The 21,146-nt window shown below is 39.6% G+C and overlaps 1 protein-coding gene across 1 annotated transcript in view; it reads right to left on the minus strand.

Annotated features, from left to right (window-relative positions):
- The window catches only part of LOC126479091 (protein phosphatase 1L), an 87,968-nt gene extending 71,165 nt beyond the window's left edge, over positions 1 to 16,803 (minus strand). The window contains exon 1 of the mRNA XM_050103754.1: positions 16,269 to 16,803. Within this exon, the coding sequence (XP_049959711.1) occupies positions 16,269 to 16,736 (468 nt within the window). The 5' untranslated portion in view covers positions 16,737 to 16,803. The remainder of the gene's footprint in view (positions 1 to 16,268) is intronic.
- Between the last annotated feature and the right edge of the window lie 4,343 nt (positions 16,804 to 21,146).

Below are 21,146 nucleotides of genomic sequence, written 5' to 3' on the forward strand. Positions count from 1 at the left end.
ATGTTACAGAGGACACTTTTCTAAAAACAATCATGTCAACTGCAACGTTGTAACTTAACCGAGCGCAGATACATTCAAATTTTCACTAATGTCTCCAGACTGAAAAATTGTCGCACACCTACAAATAAAAATGGCCACAGTACAGAAAAGGTGCAAGACAAATTATTTTAAAAAACTGTTTTGAACTTCTCAAATATAGGGTAATCACATACTAAAAAAGTTTAAAATATTTAAAAATGGTCAAGCAAGCATCACTGGCCCACTTCATATGGATTGACCTTGTAACGTACTTTTTTGGATACAAGTAATGAATTAGATACAGTCACTTAGAAGTTGCTCTACTTTGAAAGTAATGAAAAATCACCCTTTATCATGAAAATGTCATGAAGAAAATCAATACTCAGTCTCAAGAAGGTGGTTCTTCGACTCATGCTCACATACATTAGGTTACTGCTAATCTGTCACGATTATCCGTTTCTTGCACTCCGTTTGACACCAACTACTACTCTTTTAATGCCTTGCTGTCATTCTGAGTAAACATCCAAGTTTGACTCTAACACATTTCAATATAAGTGGGGAACCTGAGTTCTTTGACATGTATTAACTTCCTCATTTGGAGCCAATGGAAATTACACCTTACTAGGTTTTGTTCCTGGTAATACTGGGGAGAGAGTTTTCATATTCTTGAGATGATTAGAAGTAGGCTCCAATGCTTTGGTGAATAGCTAAGTCTCGGTTTTATATGCAGAGGTGGGAAGAGAATCATTTCCTGAAACACAAATGGTCGACATGTCAAATTTTCATGAACAACTACCAGCTCATCTCTTGTCGGTTACTTAACACGTCTGTAGAACCTCCCAGCATCCTTGTTGTCCCATAACTAACTAAGCAAATAAAACATCGGTGATTTGTGTAGCCAGCTTGCAAACCCAACAAGAATGTGATATTTTCAAAATTATCTACTCCGCTCCAGTGTTCCACATAACAGCTTAGGATTTCTGTAATCTCCTTTCAATTTTATCAAATGACCTATCAGAACACTGTGGTGTTTGTTTCCATTAAGTAATAAGCAAGCTTTCAAGCTCTATAGGAGCTGTTAGTGGAAAGACATCAGTTTTGTGGATTGTAGGGATACTACTTTTTTAAAATAGACCCTCAACATATTGGCAGCAGCACAATTCATCTTAGAGCAGGAAGTGCTAAGAGAGTGTATGGTGGAAATTTCCTCTGAGTAGATATCGTGTAATTACTTAGAAGTAACACTTCACTTCAACATCATATACAGTCTGTTTCATTGTACTGGCAGGGTGAGAGGAAAAAAGATGCAAAGATGACAAAGAGGAGTGGAGTGAAGGATGGCTGAAATTTGGGAGTGAGAGGCAACAGGCAGCAATGGGGCAGGATAGGAAAGGTGGTGCCATTGAGCTTGCACTGGGACAGGCAGAAGGCGTGTGTAACATGCAATGAAGAAGAGGATTTAATTGGGAGAGTGAGATCAATATACAGGAAGAGAGAGATTGGAGAAACAAGCCCCACTGTGGTTGCAGACAAGAGAGGGTAGAGAGGGAGGGAGAGATTGAGGGAGGGTAGAATGAAGAAGTGTGGCAGCCGGGAGATGCACAAAGATAGGTGGAAATGGATGTAAACACGGCTACTGGAGTTTGAGGTTACAAGCGTTGCAAGATCAAAGGATAAGTTGCATGGGTACCATCCATCCATGTAAGTCAAAAAAGCTGGTACAGGGGCAGGAGGGGCAGGGAGAGGAGGATCCACATGACAGGGGTTCTGACGCAGCCAAAGAGGTCAAGGATGTTATGCTTCTATGTGGTGAACTCCACTTTTGGCACATCAACAGGGTAGGCTGCTGGTCATTGTCTTGTCCACATGAAGGGCTATTTAAAAGTTACACCAGAACTGGAATACGACATGACTGCTTTCACAGGTGTTCCTGTCTGTGACAGGGCAGAATGTTGCTGTAATCAGACTGTAGTAAGATGTACTGAGTGAGTGCAAAAGACAGGTCTTGCAACTGGGTCTTTCACAGGAATATGACCGATCTGGTACATAGTTTGAAGCAAGTGTCGCATAAGCGTGGACCTGAATATTTCTTGACTGTGTGAATGACAAAATACAGCCTTGGGAGAGATGAGAAGGGTGATCCTTATTTCAGGGAATAAGGAAAGCTTATCTATGCCCTGAGGAAGACACCAGCTGGTTATGGTCCAGAGTGATATTGGGTTGTTCCTCTGCAGCTCATTCATGGGATTGGTTGAAGGAGTAAGGGCATGTGAGGATATGTGCAGATCTGTTTGGAGACAAGGTCTGGAGGGTATTGCCTGTCACTGCAGACTTTAGAATGATCTTCAGCATACAGGGCAAGGAATTGGTCCTCCCTGTAGATGCACAATCCACAACATGTGACAGAGACATTCTAGTATGGAAGGGATTGCGGCTATTAAAATTGAGGTCTGTTTCTGATTATGTGTCTTGACAGGGACAGAGTTTTTATGGAACCATCGAAGACATCATCCAAGAAAACGGCACACTGGGCTAGGGAGGACCAAGTGAAGTAGATAGGAGAGAAGGCATTGAGACTTTGACGGGAGGACCGAGCAAGGTGGCGCAGTGGTTAGCACACTGGACTCGCATTCGGGAGGACGACGGTTCAATCCCGTCTCCGGCCATCCTGATTTAGGTTTTCCGTGATTTCCCTAAATCGCTTCAGGCAAATGCCGGGATGGTTCCTTTGAAAGGGCACGGCCGACTTCCTTCCCCATCCTTCCCTCATCCGAGCTTGCGCTCTGTCTCTAATGACCTCGTTGTCGACGGGACGTTAAACACTAATCTCATCCTCCTCCACTTTGACGGGAGGAGGATAATGTCTCTTAGCCCTGCATCCATATTGTGAAGCTTGCATCAATAAACCTGAATCAGAAATGGGGTTTAGAATCTTGGTGTGGTCAGGAAGGTTTCCTTTATACATCCCATAAAAAGGATGGAAAAGAAAATCATGGATTTGTCAGATGACACTCAGTTTGGCCTTAGGAATAAACAGTTGTTGCTGACACTGCTATCCTCATTGAAAGTGAAGAAAAATTATAGACGTGTTGAATGGACGAAGCAAGGAGGACAAAAGTAAACTAGCACAAAGAAAGAAGGCATTCCTGGCCAAAAGAAGTCTACTATCATCGAACATAGACCTTTATTTGAGGAAGAAATTTCTGAGAATGTACATTTGGAGCACAACATTGTGTGGTCGTAAATCAAGTACTGTGAGAAAACCAGAAAAGAAAAGAATCTAACCATTTGAGAAGTGGTGCTACATAACAATATTTGAAATTAAGTTGACTTTAAACACACAAGAAGAAGGGATAGGACAATTGGACATGTGTTAAGATACCAGAGAATAATGTCCATGTTATTATGGGGAGCTGTAGAAAGAAGAAACTGCAGCAGAATACAGAGATTGGAATACATCCGACAAACAACTGAAAGTGTAGAAGGCAAATGCTACTCTGTCTGAAGAGATTGGCACAGGAGAGGAGTTCATGGCAGGCTATATCAAACCAGCCACAAGATTGATGAATCAAAAAAATGTTAGCACATTGGGACGCCATACAGGTTCCCACAGCTGTGTCACTGATTTGCCTGCCTCCCCCTTGCAAGAGCATAGTTATAGTTGAAGGATATACTTTGTCAGGTGCATAATGAATGAGCTGGTGGGTTTGGAATCTGTAAGACATTATGAGGTATGATTCAAAAGTGGCAAGAGCAAAGACACAGGGGAGGATGATGTAAAAGGAGAGGGTTCAACAGTGATGAGTAGGGATCTGGGAGGTAATATGGTAGGAACAGTTAAGAGGTGATGAAGGAAGTGGTTTGTGTACTTGATATGGGAATCTTAGCCAGGGGCAATTGATTGGAGGTGTTGGTAAAAAAAAAGTGGAGAGCCCTTCGAAGATCACACAGTAACCATCTACAAAAGAGCTCTTTTCGCAGTCTCCCTCTTCCCATAATTCATATTGTTAACTTACGCACTAGGATAAGCAATTGCTCAAAAACTGATGTTGATATTATCTTTACAGACAGGTCTAATTAATTATAAACCAAGAAATAGGCAGGTCTAATTAGTTACAAAACCAATATTCAAAAGGCTCTAGCCTTATGTCTATATTAGTATTGACAGTGATAGAAAATCAAATCCCACTGAGGTGAAGACAACAGTTAATAAGGCAAATGATTAATATTTTAGGATACTGTTCAAAAATAAGAAATGGACATATGTTTACAGTGCTCTTGATATGAATGAAAAATATTATGTTTATTAATAATGTCTTCATTTTATAAGAAAACTGTTCATGGAATCAATACTACGAATAACAACAACATACGTAATAACTTAAAATCATTTACTCATCCAGAAATATATATATTTTATCCAAGATTCCACCTTTTTAACCACTTGCCAGCATTCATAAAATGTTTAACTTCTAATAAAGTATCCTAAATGATTTATTGGTGGCAAGATGATCCTACTACGTTGGCAGTTTTTTAGCAAACAAACTAATGTACAGAAGATTTGTCACGTAATGTGAATATTTTGTAATATGCGATTTCTCCATCTTTAGGGCCCTTGTGTGGTTAACTAAGTAACGAACCAAAATTTCTGATAAAATTGAGAAATATTAACTACTTTACAGTATTTTTTTCCATTTAGAATATGCCTTTAAGCTGTAAAAATGGCTAAACAAGTATATTGTAACACAAAATGTTTGGGTAATTCAGAAAGAGAAGTTTCTCTCTCCTTATTTACACAAATCACTTTCTTGAGCACTGTAATTTCTGGTCTTAAAGGGAACTTGCAATAGTTATAATGTAGCAGGTACTGAAATTAAAACAATGTCAGTGAGGCTAATTTGCAGTTAATTGGTTAGTGTTCAAGCAAAAATGACCATGAACTGCCTAAAACGGGTGTGTTACGCAAAATGCTGTGAGTCATGCACCAGTGATAACGAAGGCACCTCAACTACTATCCTCGTCAATGATTTTGTCTGCTTTGCAAACAGTACGAACTATCACTGCTTGGCCTTTCAGTGGTATGTCTATGTGGCCCTTTTCTATCCCACTCTGCATAGGCAGATCAAAATTTATGACAATTCAGAATGGTGGAAACATAGAGATCAGTAGAACGAAATAAGTGTTCTGGAGCTAAATGGCAGCAGACCTCATGAAGTGAATGAATAACCAAAATAAGTTCAGAGCATAGCAGTCATCTTAATTGTAGACAACAAGTAAGGGAGCAATCCAGATCACAAACATAACTCAGGCAAGGTCAAAATTTTACTGTTCAATGGATGTAACTTAAAGCTTCAGATACTAGTGAGACACTAGCTAACAACAGCCAGGCTGTGGAATTAAGAGGGCAGCATCATCTCATGTGACTGCCACAGCCACTGCGCCTCATGTGGGGGCGAGCTGCGGCGTTCATATGGAGCCCAACTATCTTTGGCATGTTCTCCGTAATGATACTTGGACTAGGCAGAAATCCAAATAACTGTCAATACTACAGCCCCTGTGTAGTAGAGGTGAGAACCAAAGAAAACTCTGGGTATTACACAAATCTCCCTAACATTTCCTTAATTTGCCTCCCGTTGATATGAGACACAGGATGGTTCTCGGTTGGTGAAGTGTGTCTAACTGCATCATTAGAAGTCGCTGATTTATGGAACCATTAAAAAAACTATGCAGGAGTGGCTGGGTGTTAACTTTAAGTCCATTTATCCCAGAATATAGGACCAGTATTTTTGCCACTGCCTGCAATATAATGAATGGGTTACAATGCTTACAGAAATTCACTGAGGTATGTGGAATACAGTATTGATGCACTATTTTAGTTACTGCACAAAATTTGTAATAGTTCTGTGGTTCCGCAAAACAAGTGCCCTGTACATCCACACCTGGTAAATAAGACATTTCATATTTATGGGTGTATACTCGACACCCAATCTCGTTGGCAAGTCATTCCCAAATGAGAAAGTAAACTACAGAGTTTCTAGTAGTTCAGATGACAAAGAAGCATCAGAAGAATAGAATTTCATGTATTGAAATGCTTCAAGCAATATCAGCATGTGAGATGCTACAAAAAGCAAGAGCTGAATGATTTATACTTAAGGCAATCTATGAAGACTCCATCTCCTCACATAAAAAGAGGAAACAATAATCAAACAGAGAAACTGAAGAAGTACAAGATGAAATTGGACAGAATGCCTGGTTCAGCAATTGTGAGCAACACCTACGTAAGTCAATACATAGTGCAGAAGTATACAAAAAGCAGTTTATTATTTTCTTGTACTACATATGGTATTATCACTGAATTTAGTAACACTTGTCAAACACCTTAGAAAAACTTTTCAAAGTAACATGAAATTAGTTTTCCAGTCTTAACATAACTGTGAACATTAAAACTGTCCTGCTTACAGAAGGAAAACCAATTCACATTACATGAACCATTACTTTAAAGTGGAACAAAATACTGCGAGTCCACTACAATTATACTACAATTGCTCTACACAGCATGCACTTTCAAAACATCTTTCTCATTTGATTCACTTATATAACAAATGCCTCCATTTGAATTTGGTCCTTAAACTAATTAGACTAGAAGACTAAGAAGTCTGTGACCAGACTATCTGTCTGTCTGCAGCCCTGCCATCCACTGCAGCATTAGGGAGGTAGGGATGGCAGATATCCCCCCCCCCCCCCCCCCTCCCAGGAAAGATCTCTGATACGCATTTGTGTATCTGGAACCATCCTTGAGGGATCACAACAAAGAAAAAAGCTAGTTACAATAACTGAACATGTTGTCTTAGTTTCTTCATGATAATTTGTAATTACTTGACATGTAACATCCAACTGAGAAAGTGCTGTCAGTAGCAGTATAAGAGGTACCAGATTTCTATCACTGGCAGACCTCATATTTACTCGTTGAATATAACGCCCATTACTTCAATGCATTTCATTCAAACAGTCAGTAAAAGCTATTATATGTAAGACCCTCCACAGCTAACACTGACATCTCAGTGTCATAATGAATTCAGGCTACTGATACATCCATTACAACTTTGTTCTTTTCTGTTGTACTAATATCACACATACACATATTGCAAATACAGGGACTTGTAGGCTAAATGAGAAAGTGACAACATGGACTACTTCAAGAGACTTTATTTAGTCACACGCAGGAAAGGCCACTGACTGATATGATAAATTCAACTGCAGAAAAAAGTGATAATTCCTCAATTTTTCCAAGTTCAAATTAAAACAGTCTTGATCACATAAAAACATTTATTACAATGGTGACCCATTTGAGTGTATTTTTAGACCATCTTCTGACCTTTCTCCAATGGCAGTGGGAGGTGGTGGTGGTGGTGAACAGACCAGGTATCACCTCTTGAGAGATGAATGTCAACTGCTCTCAACAAGCAATACCTGCTCCGTGCACCACTTCTGTTCACTACCAATGGAGATTGGCCTGAAGGTAGTCTAAGATTGGACTGAAACTGTTCATCCCTGTAATAAATGTTTTTAAGCACTCAAGACTTTTAATTTTCAACTTTCAAAACATTTTTTGCATTGAGATAGCTGTTCTTATAATGTTTACAAAAAATTTTATTTCCTAATTGTACTCACAAAGTAAAGTAGTTCCTCTACATAAAGGTGAAACAAAAACTAACATGGAAACTACAGGCCAATTACCATCACATCTGTTTTATCTAAAACATCTGACAGAGTCAGTAAGTAGGTCCTACATTATTAGAAAGTGCATAATCTACCATGGAAGTATGAGTAAATCCAGAACAGTGACTGAAACCTAATCTATGCCTCCTGATTTTCTATGATTTAATGTCTGTATTGTCTTCCTGACTTCAAGCTCTTTTGTGGGAAACATCATTGTAGTTCTTGTGTAAGTCACCATGATTGCTAAATGTATATAATGAAGATTTTGCTGCAACTTCTCTGCAATACCAGAGAAATACCCAATTAATAAATTCACAAATTCCCCGGGATTTGTACCGATGAAGAGTAGAACATAAGTTACCTTGAGCAAAATGTGCGTGTATAAAAGAAGCCAACAGACTGAGGTATAGCAGTTGTTAAGAGACTGACCTCATATCCAGGAGGATGGAGTTACTCTTTCTGGCCCATCTGATATAGATTTTCCTACTTGGCAAATGGCGGGATGGCTCTTTCATCAAGGCCATGGCCAGCCATGTATCCTACCTACATAATTTTACACTTATATATTCTGTGCATATATAAATATCTGTGCTAGTTATTTTTGTTGTTTTATGATGACAAATTTCTTATTTTAAGATGATCCCTAGATGAATGAATAAATAAATCAAATATATAAATAACTGACTAGGTAAGTCTGCTCAATAGATGATGCCAAGTAAAGCATAGTGGTGTTCAAACCTAACTTCTGATTGCAGCTATATCTTTTCTACAGGTACGCACAAAAAATACACCAAAATACTTGGAGACTCGTCTATCACCTGATACAGCTTTTCTGAATATAAATTACAAATTTAGCTATCATAATGAAAATGTGTTAAGTATGGTGCGAAAGTAGACATCATTTATACAGGTCGAGAGGAATATTTTTTTAGGACTCGCCGACTTCAGCCACTGAGGTAATGTTAATGGTTGCTGTAACATCACCTTTTGATGTGTATGTTCACAGTCTTGTTGTTAGTTGGCAAGGCCAACAAACATGAAAGCAGAACAACCTGGTTATGGTGACAAATTGATCTGTAGATTAGGCCGAGTTCTACATTAGGAAAGTGTCAGTTTCTACAGCTACATACATACTCCGCAATCCACCATACAGTGCGTGGCGGAGGGTACCTTGTACCACAACTAGCATCTTCTCTCCCTGTTCCACTCCCAAACAGAACGAGGGAAAAATGACTGCCTATATGCCTCTGTGTGAGCCCTAATCTCTCTTATCTTATCTTTTTGGTCTTTCCGCGAAATATAAGTTGGCGGCAGTAAAATTGTACTGCAGTCAGCCTCAAATGCTGGTTCTCTAAATTTCCTCAGTAGTGATTCACGAAAAGAATGCCTCCTTTCCTCCAGAGACTCCCACCCGAGTTCCTGAAGCATTTCCGTAACACGTGATGATCAAACCTACCAGTAACAAATCTAGCAGCCCACCTCTGAATTGCTTCTATGTCCTCCCTCAATCCAACCTGATAGGGATCCCAAACACTCGAGCAGTACTCAAGAATAGGTCATATTAGTGTTTTGTAAGTGGAACCATGGACCTTGCCGTTGGTGGGGAGGCATGCGTGCCTCAGGATACAGATGGCAGTACCGTAGGTGCAACCACAACGGAGGGGTATCTGTTGAGAGGCCAGACAAACGTATGGTTCCTGAAGAGGGGCAGCAGCCTTTTCAGTAGTTGCAGGGGCAACAGTCTGGATGATTGACTGATCAGGCCTTGCAACACTAACCAAAACGGCCTTGCTGTGCTGGTACTGCGAACAGCTGAAAGCAAGGGGAAACTACAGCCGTAATTTTTCCCGAGGGCATGCAGTTATACTGTATGGATAAATGATGATGGTGTCCTCTTGGGTAAAATATTCCGGAGGTATAATAGTCCCCCCATTTGGATCTCCGGGCGGGGACTACTCAAGAGGACGTCGTTATCAGGAGAAAGAAAACTGGCGTTCTACGGATCGGAGCGTAGGTTAAAGTTAGATATAGTGGGAATTAGTGAAGTTCGGTGCCAGGAGGAACAAGACTTTTGGTCAGGTGAATACATGGTTATAAATACAAAATCAAATAGGGGTAATGCACGAGTAGGTTTAATAATGAATAAAAAAATAGGACTGCGGGTAAGCTACTTCCAACAGCATAGTGAACACATTATTGTGGCCTAGATAGACACGAAGCCCATGCCTACTACAGTAGTACAAGTTTATATGCCAACTAGCTCTGCAGATGATGAAGAAATTGATGAAATGTATGATGGGATAAAAGAAATTATTCAGGTAGTGAAGGGAGACGAAAATTTAGTAGTCATGGGTGACTGGAATTCGTCAGTAGGAAAAGGGAGAGAAAGAAACACAGTGGGTGAATATGGATTGGGGGAGAGAAATGAAAGAGGAAGCCATCTGGTAGAATTTTGCACAGAGGGTAACTTAATCATCGCCAACACTTGGTTCAAGAATCATAAGAGAAGGTTGTATACATGGAAGAATCCTGGAGATACTAGAAGGTATCAGATAGATTATATAATGGTAAGACAGAGATTTAGGAACCAGGTTTTAAATTGTCAGACATTTCCAGGGGCAGATGTGGACTCTGACCACAATCTATTGGTTATGAACTGTAAATTAAAACTGAAGAAACTGCAAAAAGGTGGGAATTTAAGGAGATGGGACCTGGATAAACTGAAAGAACCAGAGGTTGTAGAGTTTCAGGGACAGCATAAGGGAACAATTGACAGGAATGGGGGAAAGAAACACAGTAGAAGAAGAATGTGTAGCTTTGAGGAATGAAATAGTGAAGGCAGCAGAGGATCAAGTAGGTAAAAAGACGAGGGCTAGTAGAAATCCTTGGGTACCAGAAGAAATATTGAATTTAATTGATGAAAGGAGAAAATATAAAAACGCAGTAAATGAAGCAGGCAAAAAGGAATACAAACGTCTCAAAAATGAGATCGACAGGAAGTGTAAAATGGCTAAGCAGGGATGGCTAGGGGACCAATGTAAGGATGTAGAGGCTTATCTCACTAGGGGTAAGATAGATACTGCCTACAGGAAAATTAAAGAGACCTTTGGAGAAAAGAGAGGCACTTGTATCAATATCAAGAGCTCAGATGGAAACCCAGTTCTAAGCAAATAAGGGAAAGCAGAAAGGTGGAAGCAGTATATAGAGGGTCTATACAAGGGTGATGTAATTGAGGACAATATTATGGAAATGGAAGAGGATGTAGATGAAGATGAAATGGGAGATACGATACTGTGTGAAGAGTTTGACAGAGCACTGAAAGACCTGAGCCGAAACAAGGCCCCGGGAGCAGACAACATTCCATTAGAACTACTGACAGCCTTGGGAAAGCCAGTCCTGACAAAACTCTACCATCTGGTAAGCAAGATGAATGAGACAGTTGAAATACCCTCAGACTTCAAGAAGAATATAATAATTCCAATCCCAAAGAAAGGAGGTGTTGACAGATGTGAAAATTACCGAACTATCAGTTTAATAAGCCACAGCTGCAAAATACTAACTCGAATTCTTTACAGACGAATGGAAAAACTAGTAGATGTCGACCACGGGGAAGATCAGTTTGGATTCCATAGAAATGATGGAACACGTGAGGCAAAACTGACCTTATGACTTATCTTAGAAGAAAGATTAAGGAAAGGCAAACCTACATTTCTAGCATTTGTAGACTTAGAGAAAGCTTTTGACAATGTTGACTGGAATACTCTCCTTCAAATTCTGAAGGTGGCAGGGGTCAAATACAGGGAGCAAAAGGCTATTTACAATTTGTACAGAAACCAGATGGCAGTTATAAGAGTCGAGGGGCATGAAAGGGAAGCAGTGGTTGGGAAGGGAGTGAGACAGGTTGTAGCCTCTCCCCGATGTTATTCAATCTGTATATTGAGCAAGCAGTAAAGGAAACAAAAGAAAAATTCGGAGTAGGTATTAAAATCCCTGGAGACGAAATAAAAACTTTGAGGTTCGCCGATGACATTGTAATTCTGTCGGAGACAGCAAAGGACTTGGTAGAGCAGTTGAACGAAATGGACAGTGTCTTGAAACAAGGATACAAGATGAACATCAACAAAAGCAAAACTAAGATAATGGAATGTAGTCGAATTAAGTCGGGTGATGCTGAGGGAATTAGATTAGGAAATGAGACACTGAAAGTAGTAAATGGGTTTTGCTATTTGAGGAGCAAAATAATTGATGATGGTCGAAGTAGAGAGGATATAAAATGTAGAATGGCAATGGCAAGGAAAGTGTTTATGAAGAAGAAAAATTTGTTAACATCGAGTATAGATTTAAGTGTCAAGAAGTCGTTTCTGAAAGTATTTGTATGGAGTGTAGCCATGTATGGAAGTGAAACTTGGATGATAAATAGTTTGGACAAGAAGAGAATAGAAGCTTTGGAAATGTGGTGCTACAGAAGAATGCTAAAGATTAGATGGGTAGATCTCATAACTAATGAGGAGGTATTGAATAGAATTGGGGAGAAGAGGAGTTGGTGGCACAACTTGACAAGAAGAAGGGACCGGTTGGTAGGACATGTTCTGAGGCATCAAGGGATCACAAATTTAGCATTGGAGGGCAGCGTGGAGGGTAAAAATCGTAGAGGGAGAACAAGAGATGAATACACTAAGCAAATTCAGAAGGATGTAGGTTGCAGTAAGTACTGGGAGATGAAGAAGCTAGCACAGGATAGAGTAGCATGGAGAGCTGCATCAAACCAGTTTCAGGATTGAAGACGACAACAACAACAAGTGGTCTACTTTACAGATGAACCACATCTTCCCAAAATTCTACCAATTAACCGAAGATGACTATCCGCCTTCCCCACAACTGCCATTACATGCTTGTCCCACTTCATATCGCTCTGCAATGCTACGCCCAAGCGCTACACTACTAATGGAGTATTCAAACATTACGGGATTCTTTTTCCTATACATCTGCACTAATTTACATTTATCTATATTCAGAGTTAGCTGCCATTCTTTACACCAATCACAAATCCTGTCCAAGTCATCTTGTATCCTCCTACAGTCACTCAACGACGACACCTTCCCGTACACCACAGCATCATCAGCAAACAGCCGCACATTGCTATCCACCCTATTCAAAAGATCATTTATGTAGACAGAAAACAACAGGGGACCTACCACACTTCACTGGGGCACTCCAGATGATACCATCACCTCCGATGAACACTCACCATCGAGGACAACGTACTGGGTTCTATTACTTAAGAAGTCTTCGAGCCACTCACATATTTGTGAACCAATCCCATACGCTCGTACCTTAGTTAGGAGTCTGCAGTGGGGCACCGAGTCAAACGGTTTCCGGAAGTCAAGGAATAAGGCATCCATCTGATACCCTTCATCCATGGTTCACAAGATATCATGTGAAAAAAAGGACGAGTTGCATTTCGCAGAAGCGGTGCTTTCTAAAGCTGTGCTGATACATGGACGGCAACTTCGCTGTCTCCAGGAAATTCATTATATTCGAACTGAGAATATGTTTGAGAATCATGCAACAAAGGATATTGGTCTGTAATTTTGAGGATCCATCCTTCTACCCTTCTTATATACAGGTGTCACCTGCGCTTTTTTCCAGTCGCTCGGGACTTTACGTTGGGCAAGAGATTCGCGATAAATGCAAGCTAAGTAAGGAGCCAATGCAGTAGAGTACTCTCTGTAAAATCGAATTGGAATCCCATCAGGACCTGGCAATTTATTTTCAACCCATTCAGCTGCTTCACAACCCCAGAGATGTCTATCACTATGTCCTCCATACGGGAATCTGTACGAGACTCAAACGGCGGTATGTTTGTATGATCGTCCTGTGTGAAAGATTTCTCAAATGCTGAATTTAAAATTTCAGCTTTCGTTTTGCTGTCTTCCACTGCCAGGCCAGACTGATCAGTGAGTGACTGGATGGAAGCCTTCAACCCGCTTACCGATTTTATGTAAGACCAGAATTTCCTTGGGTTTTCAGCATGATCTTTTGCTAAGGTATGACGGTGCTAGGGGTTGTATGCTTCGTGCATCGCTCTTTTTACAGCAACACGAATCTCTACTAACTTTTGCCTGTCCTCATTCTCCTGATCTTTCTTGTACAGCGAGTGCAACTGTCTTTGCTTCCTGAGCATTCTTCGAACTGCGCTGTTAAACCACGGTGGGTCTTTTCCGACCATAACCCACTTATTTGGAACATACTTGTCCAATGTGTGATTTACAATGTGTTTAAAATTTGCCCATAATCCTTCCACATCCATCATACCTGAAGTAAATGAAGTCGATTCATTTACTAAGTGGGATGCTAACAACTGCTTATCTGCTCTTTCTAGTAAGAATACTCTCCTAGCCTTCTTGACAGACTTTTTAACTTTCGTAACCATAGTCGTAATGACAACATCATGATCACTAATCCCTGTCTCAACACTGACCCCCTCAATGATGTCTGGTCTGTTCGTGGCTACCAGATCTAAAATATTTCCATTACACATTGGCTGTCGATTTAGCTGCTAGACAGTTTTTGGATAATGTGTTCAAAAGTAATTCACATGACGGCTTGTCTGTACCACCTGTAATGAATCCGTAGACATCCCAGTCTATACTAGGTAGGTTGAAGTCGCCTCCAACTAATATAGCATGATCCGGGTACTTCTGCGACACAGAATGTAGACTCCCTTTGAATGATTCTAGAACTGTCACAGTGGAACCTGGCGGCTGGTAATAACACCCAACAATTAACTTTATTTCTCCTAGCCCTGTTAAACATGTCCAGATAACTTCACAATCACACCCTACTTCGACCTCAGTGGACACAATATTTTTGTCAACTGCAATGAAGACACCATCTCCCACGGTGTCCAATCCGTCTTTCCGATACATGTTCCAACCCTCACTAAATATTTCAGAACTTCCTATCTCAGTTCAGCCAGGTCTCAGTCCCGAGAATAATTTGCATGCCACACGCTTCCTGGAGGGCAGTAAATTCAGGAACTTTATTCCGAACACACTGAAAAATTACTGCTAATATCTTGATAGCTGAAGTGTCTTTACACTCAGCACGTTCTGATTTCCTTGCATGCATGTCGAATGGTGAGTGTTCATCAGGACACCTCGCACTAATGCCTAGCCTAAAAAAAAACCATGTGGTTGTGAGTTGATGAAGCAAAACCAAGTTCATATTAGTTTGAAACATGGTTGTGGTGACAGACTGATATGTATCTATGGCCAAAGTCTAGTTTATGTTGGAAAGTAACAGATAGCTTGTTAGTTTGCAAAGCTGACAAATGTGAAACTTAGAAAAAAATATCTGGTTGCAGTGACAAACTGATCTGTAGCAGTTTGAAAAAAATCACCACTGATATCACTTTATAGTCGCCATATTATTTGTTGTGTTTACCGGTATCACATGTTACCTATATCACAGGTCAAAGCCGACAATTCATGCTGAATATTCCTCTTTATATGGCTATTCCTGGAAAAAACTGTTACCACAATCTTTCTGTTATATTCACATTCATTGAATTTGCAAACACCCAGCCAAATTTTCATGTGCAAAACTAACCCAGACCTTGGCTTAAACTACAGATCAGTCTATCACAACAAAAAAGACTTAAGGAGGGGCAGGGGCACACAATCACACACTGACCTAGCTTTATTGACAAAGACATACACATATACAAGATTGGATCACAAGTTCATGAAACAAGGACAATCCTGAATTACCTTTAAAGGATCCCATAACAGCTGGTTGAATCATAAACAACAAATTACCACACATAATAAACAGAGTGAAGAGGAAAAATAATGCTCAGAAATAAACATAAAAATACATAGTCTACCTAACACCAGAATCTTTAGAAACTAATTACTGGAGAAGGGAATTAAAAAAAAATTAAACACTTGCATACCGTACTTCATTTATATGTTTTCCTCCTGGAATGTTTCTGATACTGAACATTCTGTTTGTTTCAAATGCTTTCACGCAAACAGCAGACAGCTGAAGAAAAGATTACTAAGGAAGGTTTGTTGTAATGTCAGTAGTGATATGCTCTACAAACGCGTTTTTCCTGGTAAATATTATTAGTAGTAACCGTATTATGTCTGTTGGAGGCTTGCTTGTTTACATACTATGACACGTACAGTACTTACTACTTTGTAAAACTGTCAGTAACAAATAACTATTACTACTGATGTCTCAACCAGGGCAGCAAACTGTGATATGTAACTCTCTTTCAGTTAACTGTATCAAGTCTCTGCCGGTAAACAAAACTCAAGTTTGGGACAGGAAATCCACAATTTTAATATTACAGATTGATTAGATCGAGCATCTTCAAAATGCAAACAAAGGTGCTGTGCTCTGCTCACTTGTACAAAGTACCCTTACAAAATCCCTAAGTAGAATTTGTGCAATCAGCAAATGGTACTGGTGCAACTACAATTACTGACAGCACAAGTTATAATGAAAACTGTAGGAATAGTAACCTCGCCTCCGTGGCCATCGAATACTGCGTACAGCGACACTCCAGTCTTATTAATATCTTCATTCACAACAAAACGGTCTTCCATTCGTGGCCTCCGACCTTGAACTGCATATGCCGCTATATTTCCTTCGCGCAGTTCCCAGCTCAATTTTTCTCCTCCAGTTACTGGTCCACTGACCAAATACTGTAACTTCTGCACTTGTGCAGCTGAGCGACCTAAAGCAGTATACTGTAATCTACCGAGCAGAGAACGACTCCATACATCAAGAGCTTGTACATAAATTAAGATTAAAAATAGAATTGCACTAAACAACAACACTTCTGGTTTCAAGACATATATTCGTAAGAAACGCCACATGCAGCTTATAGAATTTGTGTTCAAGGGAACGCCAACAGCAAACCGCGATATCAGTTTCATATGCGATATGTATGTTTGGTACAGCACACGATCCTCCAACTCGTCCTCCATATCTCACAACACAGATGTGCAAACAAAAACACTGTGATGCTTGAGAAGTGCGATATCGCACACAGCACATCAGAGACCTCTGCTCAAAGCAAAGTACCTGCGAAGTCGAATACAGTGTTCGTTCATAACCATCGTATGTATCAATGCATCAGAAAAAGTATGATACATGAGCTCTAAAAACAGATCTGACGAAAGAACATCTGCTGTAAATTTCTGCATCGAAGTAGCAGAATGGAACCTGATAAATCATAACCATTCAGGAATTGCAGACAAAATAAATCTTCATAAGCTGTTGTGATCGAAACGATCATCGCCAAGCAACACAAAATTGTTTAAGCAACTTCTACAGTAAAATATCTCACTACAGTTTACTAAGATTGCTCACTTGGATACATGCATTTTATAACTGACTACAGTGACGCATTATGAACGTGTATAATTTTATTTTCTGTTGTGGTCACAGTAAAAATGGTGCAATATAAGCTGCCATAACGAATTTACATTGCTCGATGATGATCATTTCGATCGAAATTAATAGAAAATAAAGATTTGTTTTATCAGTACCTCGTAGTGGGGCATAAATGATAGGTAATCTAAGGAAAAGTAACCTCTGGTATATATCACATCACGATTTGCAGGTACAGATGTAATAAACCTCTTTAACGTCAGAGTAACATTGAAGGCTAATGAGAGCTACTGAAAATTAAGAGAAATGATTTGTCAGAATATGTATTTGCTTGTATTTAATTATTCACACTTTTATAGGGTAAACTTATAAACTTCAGACTATCAACATAAAAAAACTATACCTGTAAATTTGGAGTCTATAATACGTGAAGATAAAAAGCAATGTGAACTTCACACACCAAAATATCAGAGGATTAAAAAATAAAATCAATAAGTGTCTTATTTGTTTAGACGAATTGCAGCCCATAAAACATGTACATCCAATATGTATTTCTGAACACCATTTGTCTAATGAAATAACAATGCTAAACCTGTATGGATATGCCTTAGCATCCAGCAATTGCTGGCTAGCTACACTGAAAGGAGAAAAAAAAGAAAGAATAAGGTTTAACGTCCCATTGACAGTGATGTCATTGGAGATGGAGGTTGTTTCAGGTATGGGGAAGGAAATCGATTGGGCCCTTTCAAAAGAACTATCCCGGCATTTGCCTGGAACGATTTAAGGAAATCATGCAGGGTGACTGAACATGTATTTGCATGACGACTTCCCGAATATGGTAAGAAGGAGGAGGTATCACTTACATGTGGAAGAGGTACTTAGCACTAACCATTCAGGTTTTGGGTCAAGTGTGGGGTAAATACTCATAACTTGTACAAAGTCAACTATCGCAAACAATTTAACAAGGCGTGACTGACTGTCCTTAAAAAGATGAACTGCGGCAAGGAAAAAGAATATGGATATGCCGGTGCTGAAATTTGGAACAAGGAACGCATACACTCCAGCAGATAGAAGCTATGAATAGCATTGAGGAAGGGACACTAAGGTATGGAATGAGAGTTGATGCACTTCAAGAAATCAGGTAGAAGGGAAGTGGTGATTTTCCTAAGCAGAAATTCTTCCTTATTTAAGAAAAGATTAAAGTAAGGGGGAGCATGAAGTTGAGTTTATAGTCTCCAAGGGTACACATAGATCTGCTATTGCTTTCACTTCGGATAATGAGTGAATATGTACTGTGCTTAGCTAAGGCAAATTTCACACTGTGACCTCTGTGAATGTATAAGCACCAACAGAAGAATCAGATAAAAATATGGTAGATTCTTTCCCTGATCAGCTATGGAAGTTTGGTATAGTATACTTAGCTATAACTCCAAAATAGACCTCGGTGACTATAATGCCGAACTGGGCAAGGATGAGATTTTCAGAAGTGTGTTTGGTAAGTAAAGTCTCCATGATACAACTAGTAAAAATACTATGATGATTCACTAAATTTGACTCCACATGTAACTGCTGTGTACAATGACTGCATATTATTATAAGGAAGTATAGAAATACTGCAATCAGTCGCAATCCCATTTTTTTTTAAATTATCCTTCCATATCCAGATTTCAGCTATAAATGGCCGTCTTCCATGCATTTAAGTGAATTACAGTTCAAAAATCTCCCAGCAGTGCATGTCATCATACAACTTCATTGGTCTATAGGCAGGAGGAAACACCTGCCTGTACACCAATAAAGTTGTGTGATGATTTGTGCTGCTGGGAGGTGGTTGGTTTACAACTCACTCGAATGCACTAAATAAGGCTATTTATAACAGAAATCTGGGTATGAAGATCGCTCAGTTCGCTTCTGTGGCCGTGTTAAGAGCTTCAAGTACATATTCTCCAAGAAAAAATATTTACAAAGGAAATGGAAAATACCAATAACAAATGCACCAAGCCAAATAGACTATATTTTTAGTGTCAAAGAGGTGGAAATCTGAGGGGCTAATTTCGATACTGACCATTAACTAGTAGGAGCTAAAATGAGACAGAAACTTGCTACAGCTTCCAAAGTAAATAGTACCAGAGTAAAGAAATGGAATACAGAACAACTGGAAGATATGTCTACTCTTCAAGAGTATCAGAACAGATTGAGACAGAAAAAATAAACGAAAGAGTCTGGAGACCACACAGAATTGCCAGGGAGAGCGAGCATCTGGAGCGTGAATAGTAGGTGGTGGCAGCAACTTCTTTTGGGAGCAACCAGGCTGCAGCGAGGGCGCTCCTTGATACTCCTGCATACTGGAGCCTTCGCCATCGCCAGCCTAGGGGGTGAGAGATCGTTGCTTTGACTGAACCACCCAAGGACGCGAGATGGTATGCTTTGGTTCGGGAGCAGGCACTGCAGTAGCCGCCGCCACCTCCCATGTGGCAAAAAGTAGCGCTTTGCACGGCAGTGCACGCTACTCGGGTGTGTGTTTGACACCTGCCCCACAACCACTGCTCTAGGTGCACATGCCACAGCAAGCTCTTGTCACAGTGGTGTTATGGTCACCTCTGTAACATACGAATAAAGGGAAAAAATTAAACACAATGCTCAAGATTTTTTAAAAATATATAATGTAAACAATGACATTTAAGTAAATCACCATTCCTGAATAATAATTACGTGCTTAAACGGTGACGGTCTCAACCTTTATCAGTGAGTATATACAAGGTATCATTCCTACGATCAGCAGATGCATTTTCTCTGGTGTTTCAGCGGGTATTTGCAGCTTCGTTTTTGTACTGCGTAGCTGCAATTAGCCCCAAAAAATAGCGGTTTTAAGTCTTTGTTGCGTCTCCCAGAGTAGATGGTAGACATCTGTTTGTTTCTTGCCCATTCAATAGAGGAGTCCCACATTAGTGCATTTGTTTTAGCGCCAAGCATGCTGTGTTACTGAGTCGCTGCTGGATTGCTATTTTTCATGGAGGTATACCTCCATGCTATTTTTCCTAGTGTTTTACTGTCCTTGTTGGTACTGATCGATAAAACAAATATCGAACTAGACTAATTTGTAAGCGCTCTATCCAATGGGCAATCGAATGGGCATACAATTCCGATATAAGAGTAATTTTGATTGTAATCAGAAACAAACCAACACTTTCTGTTGATAAATGAAAGACATGATGAGCAGTATTTCTTTGGGCTGACTTATTTACATAAAAAACTAAATTCTAAATATATGCTGTAAAAACCAGAGAAAATGCGCCTGACGATTCTATGGAGAGAAATCCAGTGTATTGACTTATAATAGTAAATATACAGAGAGACTCTAAGAAGCCCCTGCAGGCAGCTCTGTTGGAAACAGCACGTATTAATATCCTTTCTCGGTTTTTAAGTTCAGCTATTTTTTTAAGTTTAACAATCTTTTGAACTTCTGCAGATTTTCCCTGGAAGATTGTAACACAGTATACCATAGAATGGAAATATTCAAAATATGACAACAGAATTGTTTCTTTGTCTCTGCGTTGAGCTTGTTTGCAAATTAGTCCATTTTCTCTGTCCATCTCAACTGACTGTCCATCTGGATAGGTAGGAATTTTGCATATGTGATCTCATTAATTTTCTGATTGTTGATATCATTCCAGGAACATAAATTTGTTTGTTTGTAATATAACACTGGATAATATTATTTATAGATTCTTCCATTACTTCTTGGTAGGACAGTTCAATATTTAGTTTTGAGTAATAAGTAAACTTTTTTTGTTCTACCGATTTTTATTTATTTCTGGTTTTGGCTTGTTGTCTTATTGGGCCATTATCGTAGGCTGGATACAGGAAGAACAACTAAAAAGGTTTTTGTATGGTCGCCAACTGAAAGAAAACAGAGAAGAGCACTAAAGCCATGAGTAGACAGTTTGGAAGAAGATATAAAACCTCCTAGAGTCAGATGGTGGTGGAAGATCGAGCTGGAGAGTGCA

This window comes from Schistocerca serialis, chromosome 1, assembly GCF_023864345.2.
Source record: "Schistocerca serialis cubense isolate TAMUIC-IGC-003099 chromosome 1, iqSchSeri2.2, whole genome shotgun sequence".
Taxonomy (NCBI): Eukaryota; Metazoa; Arthropoda; class Insecta; order Orthoptera; family Acrididae; genus Schistocerca; species Schistocerca serialis.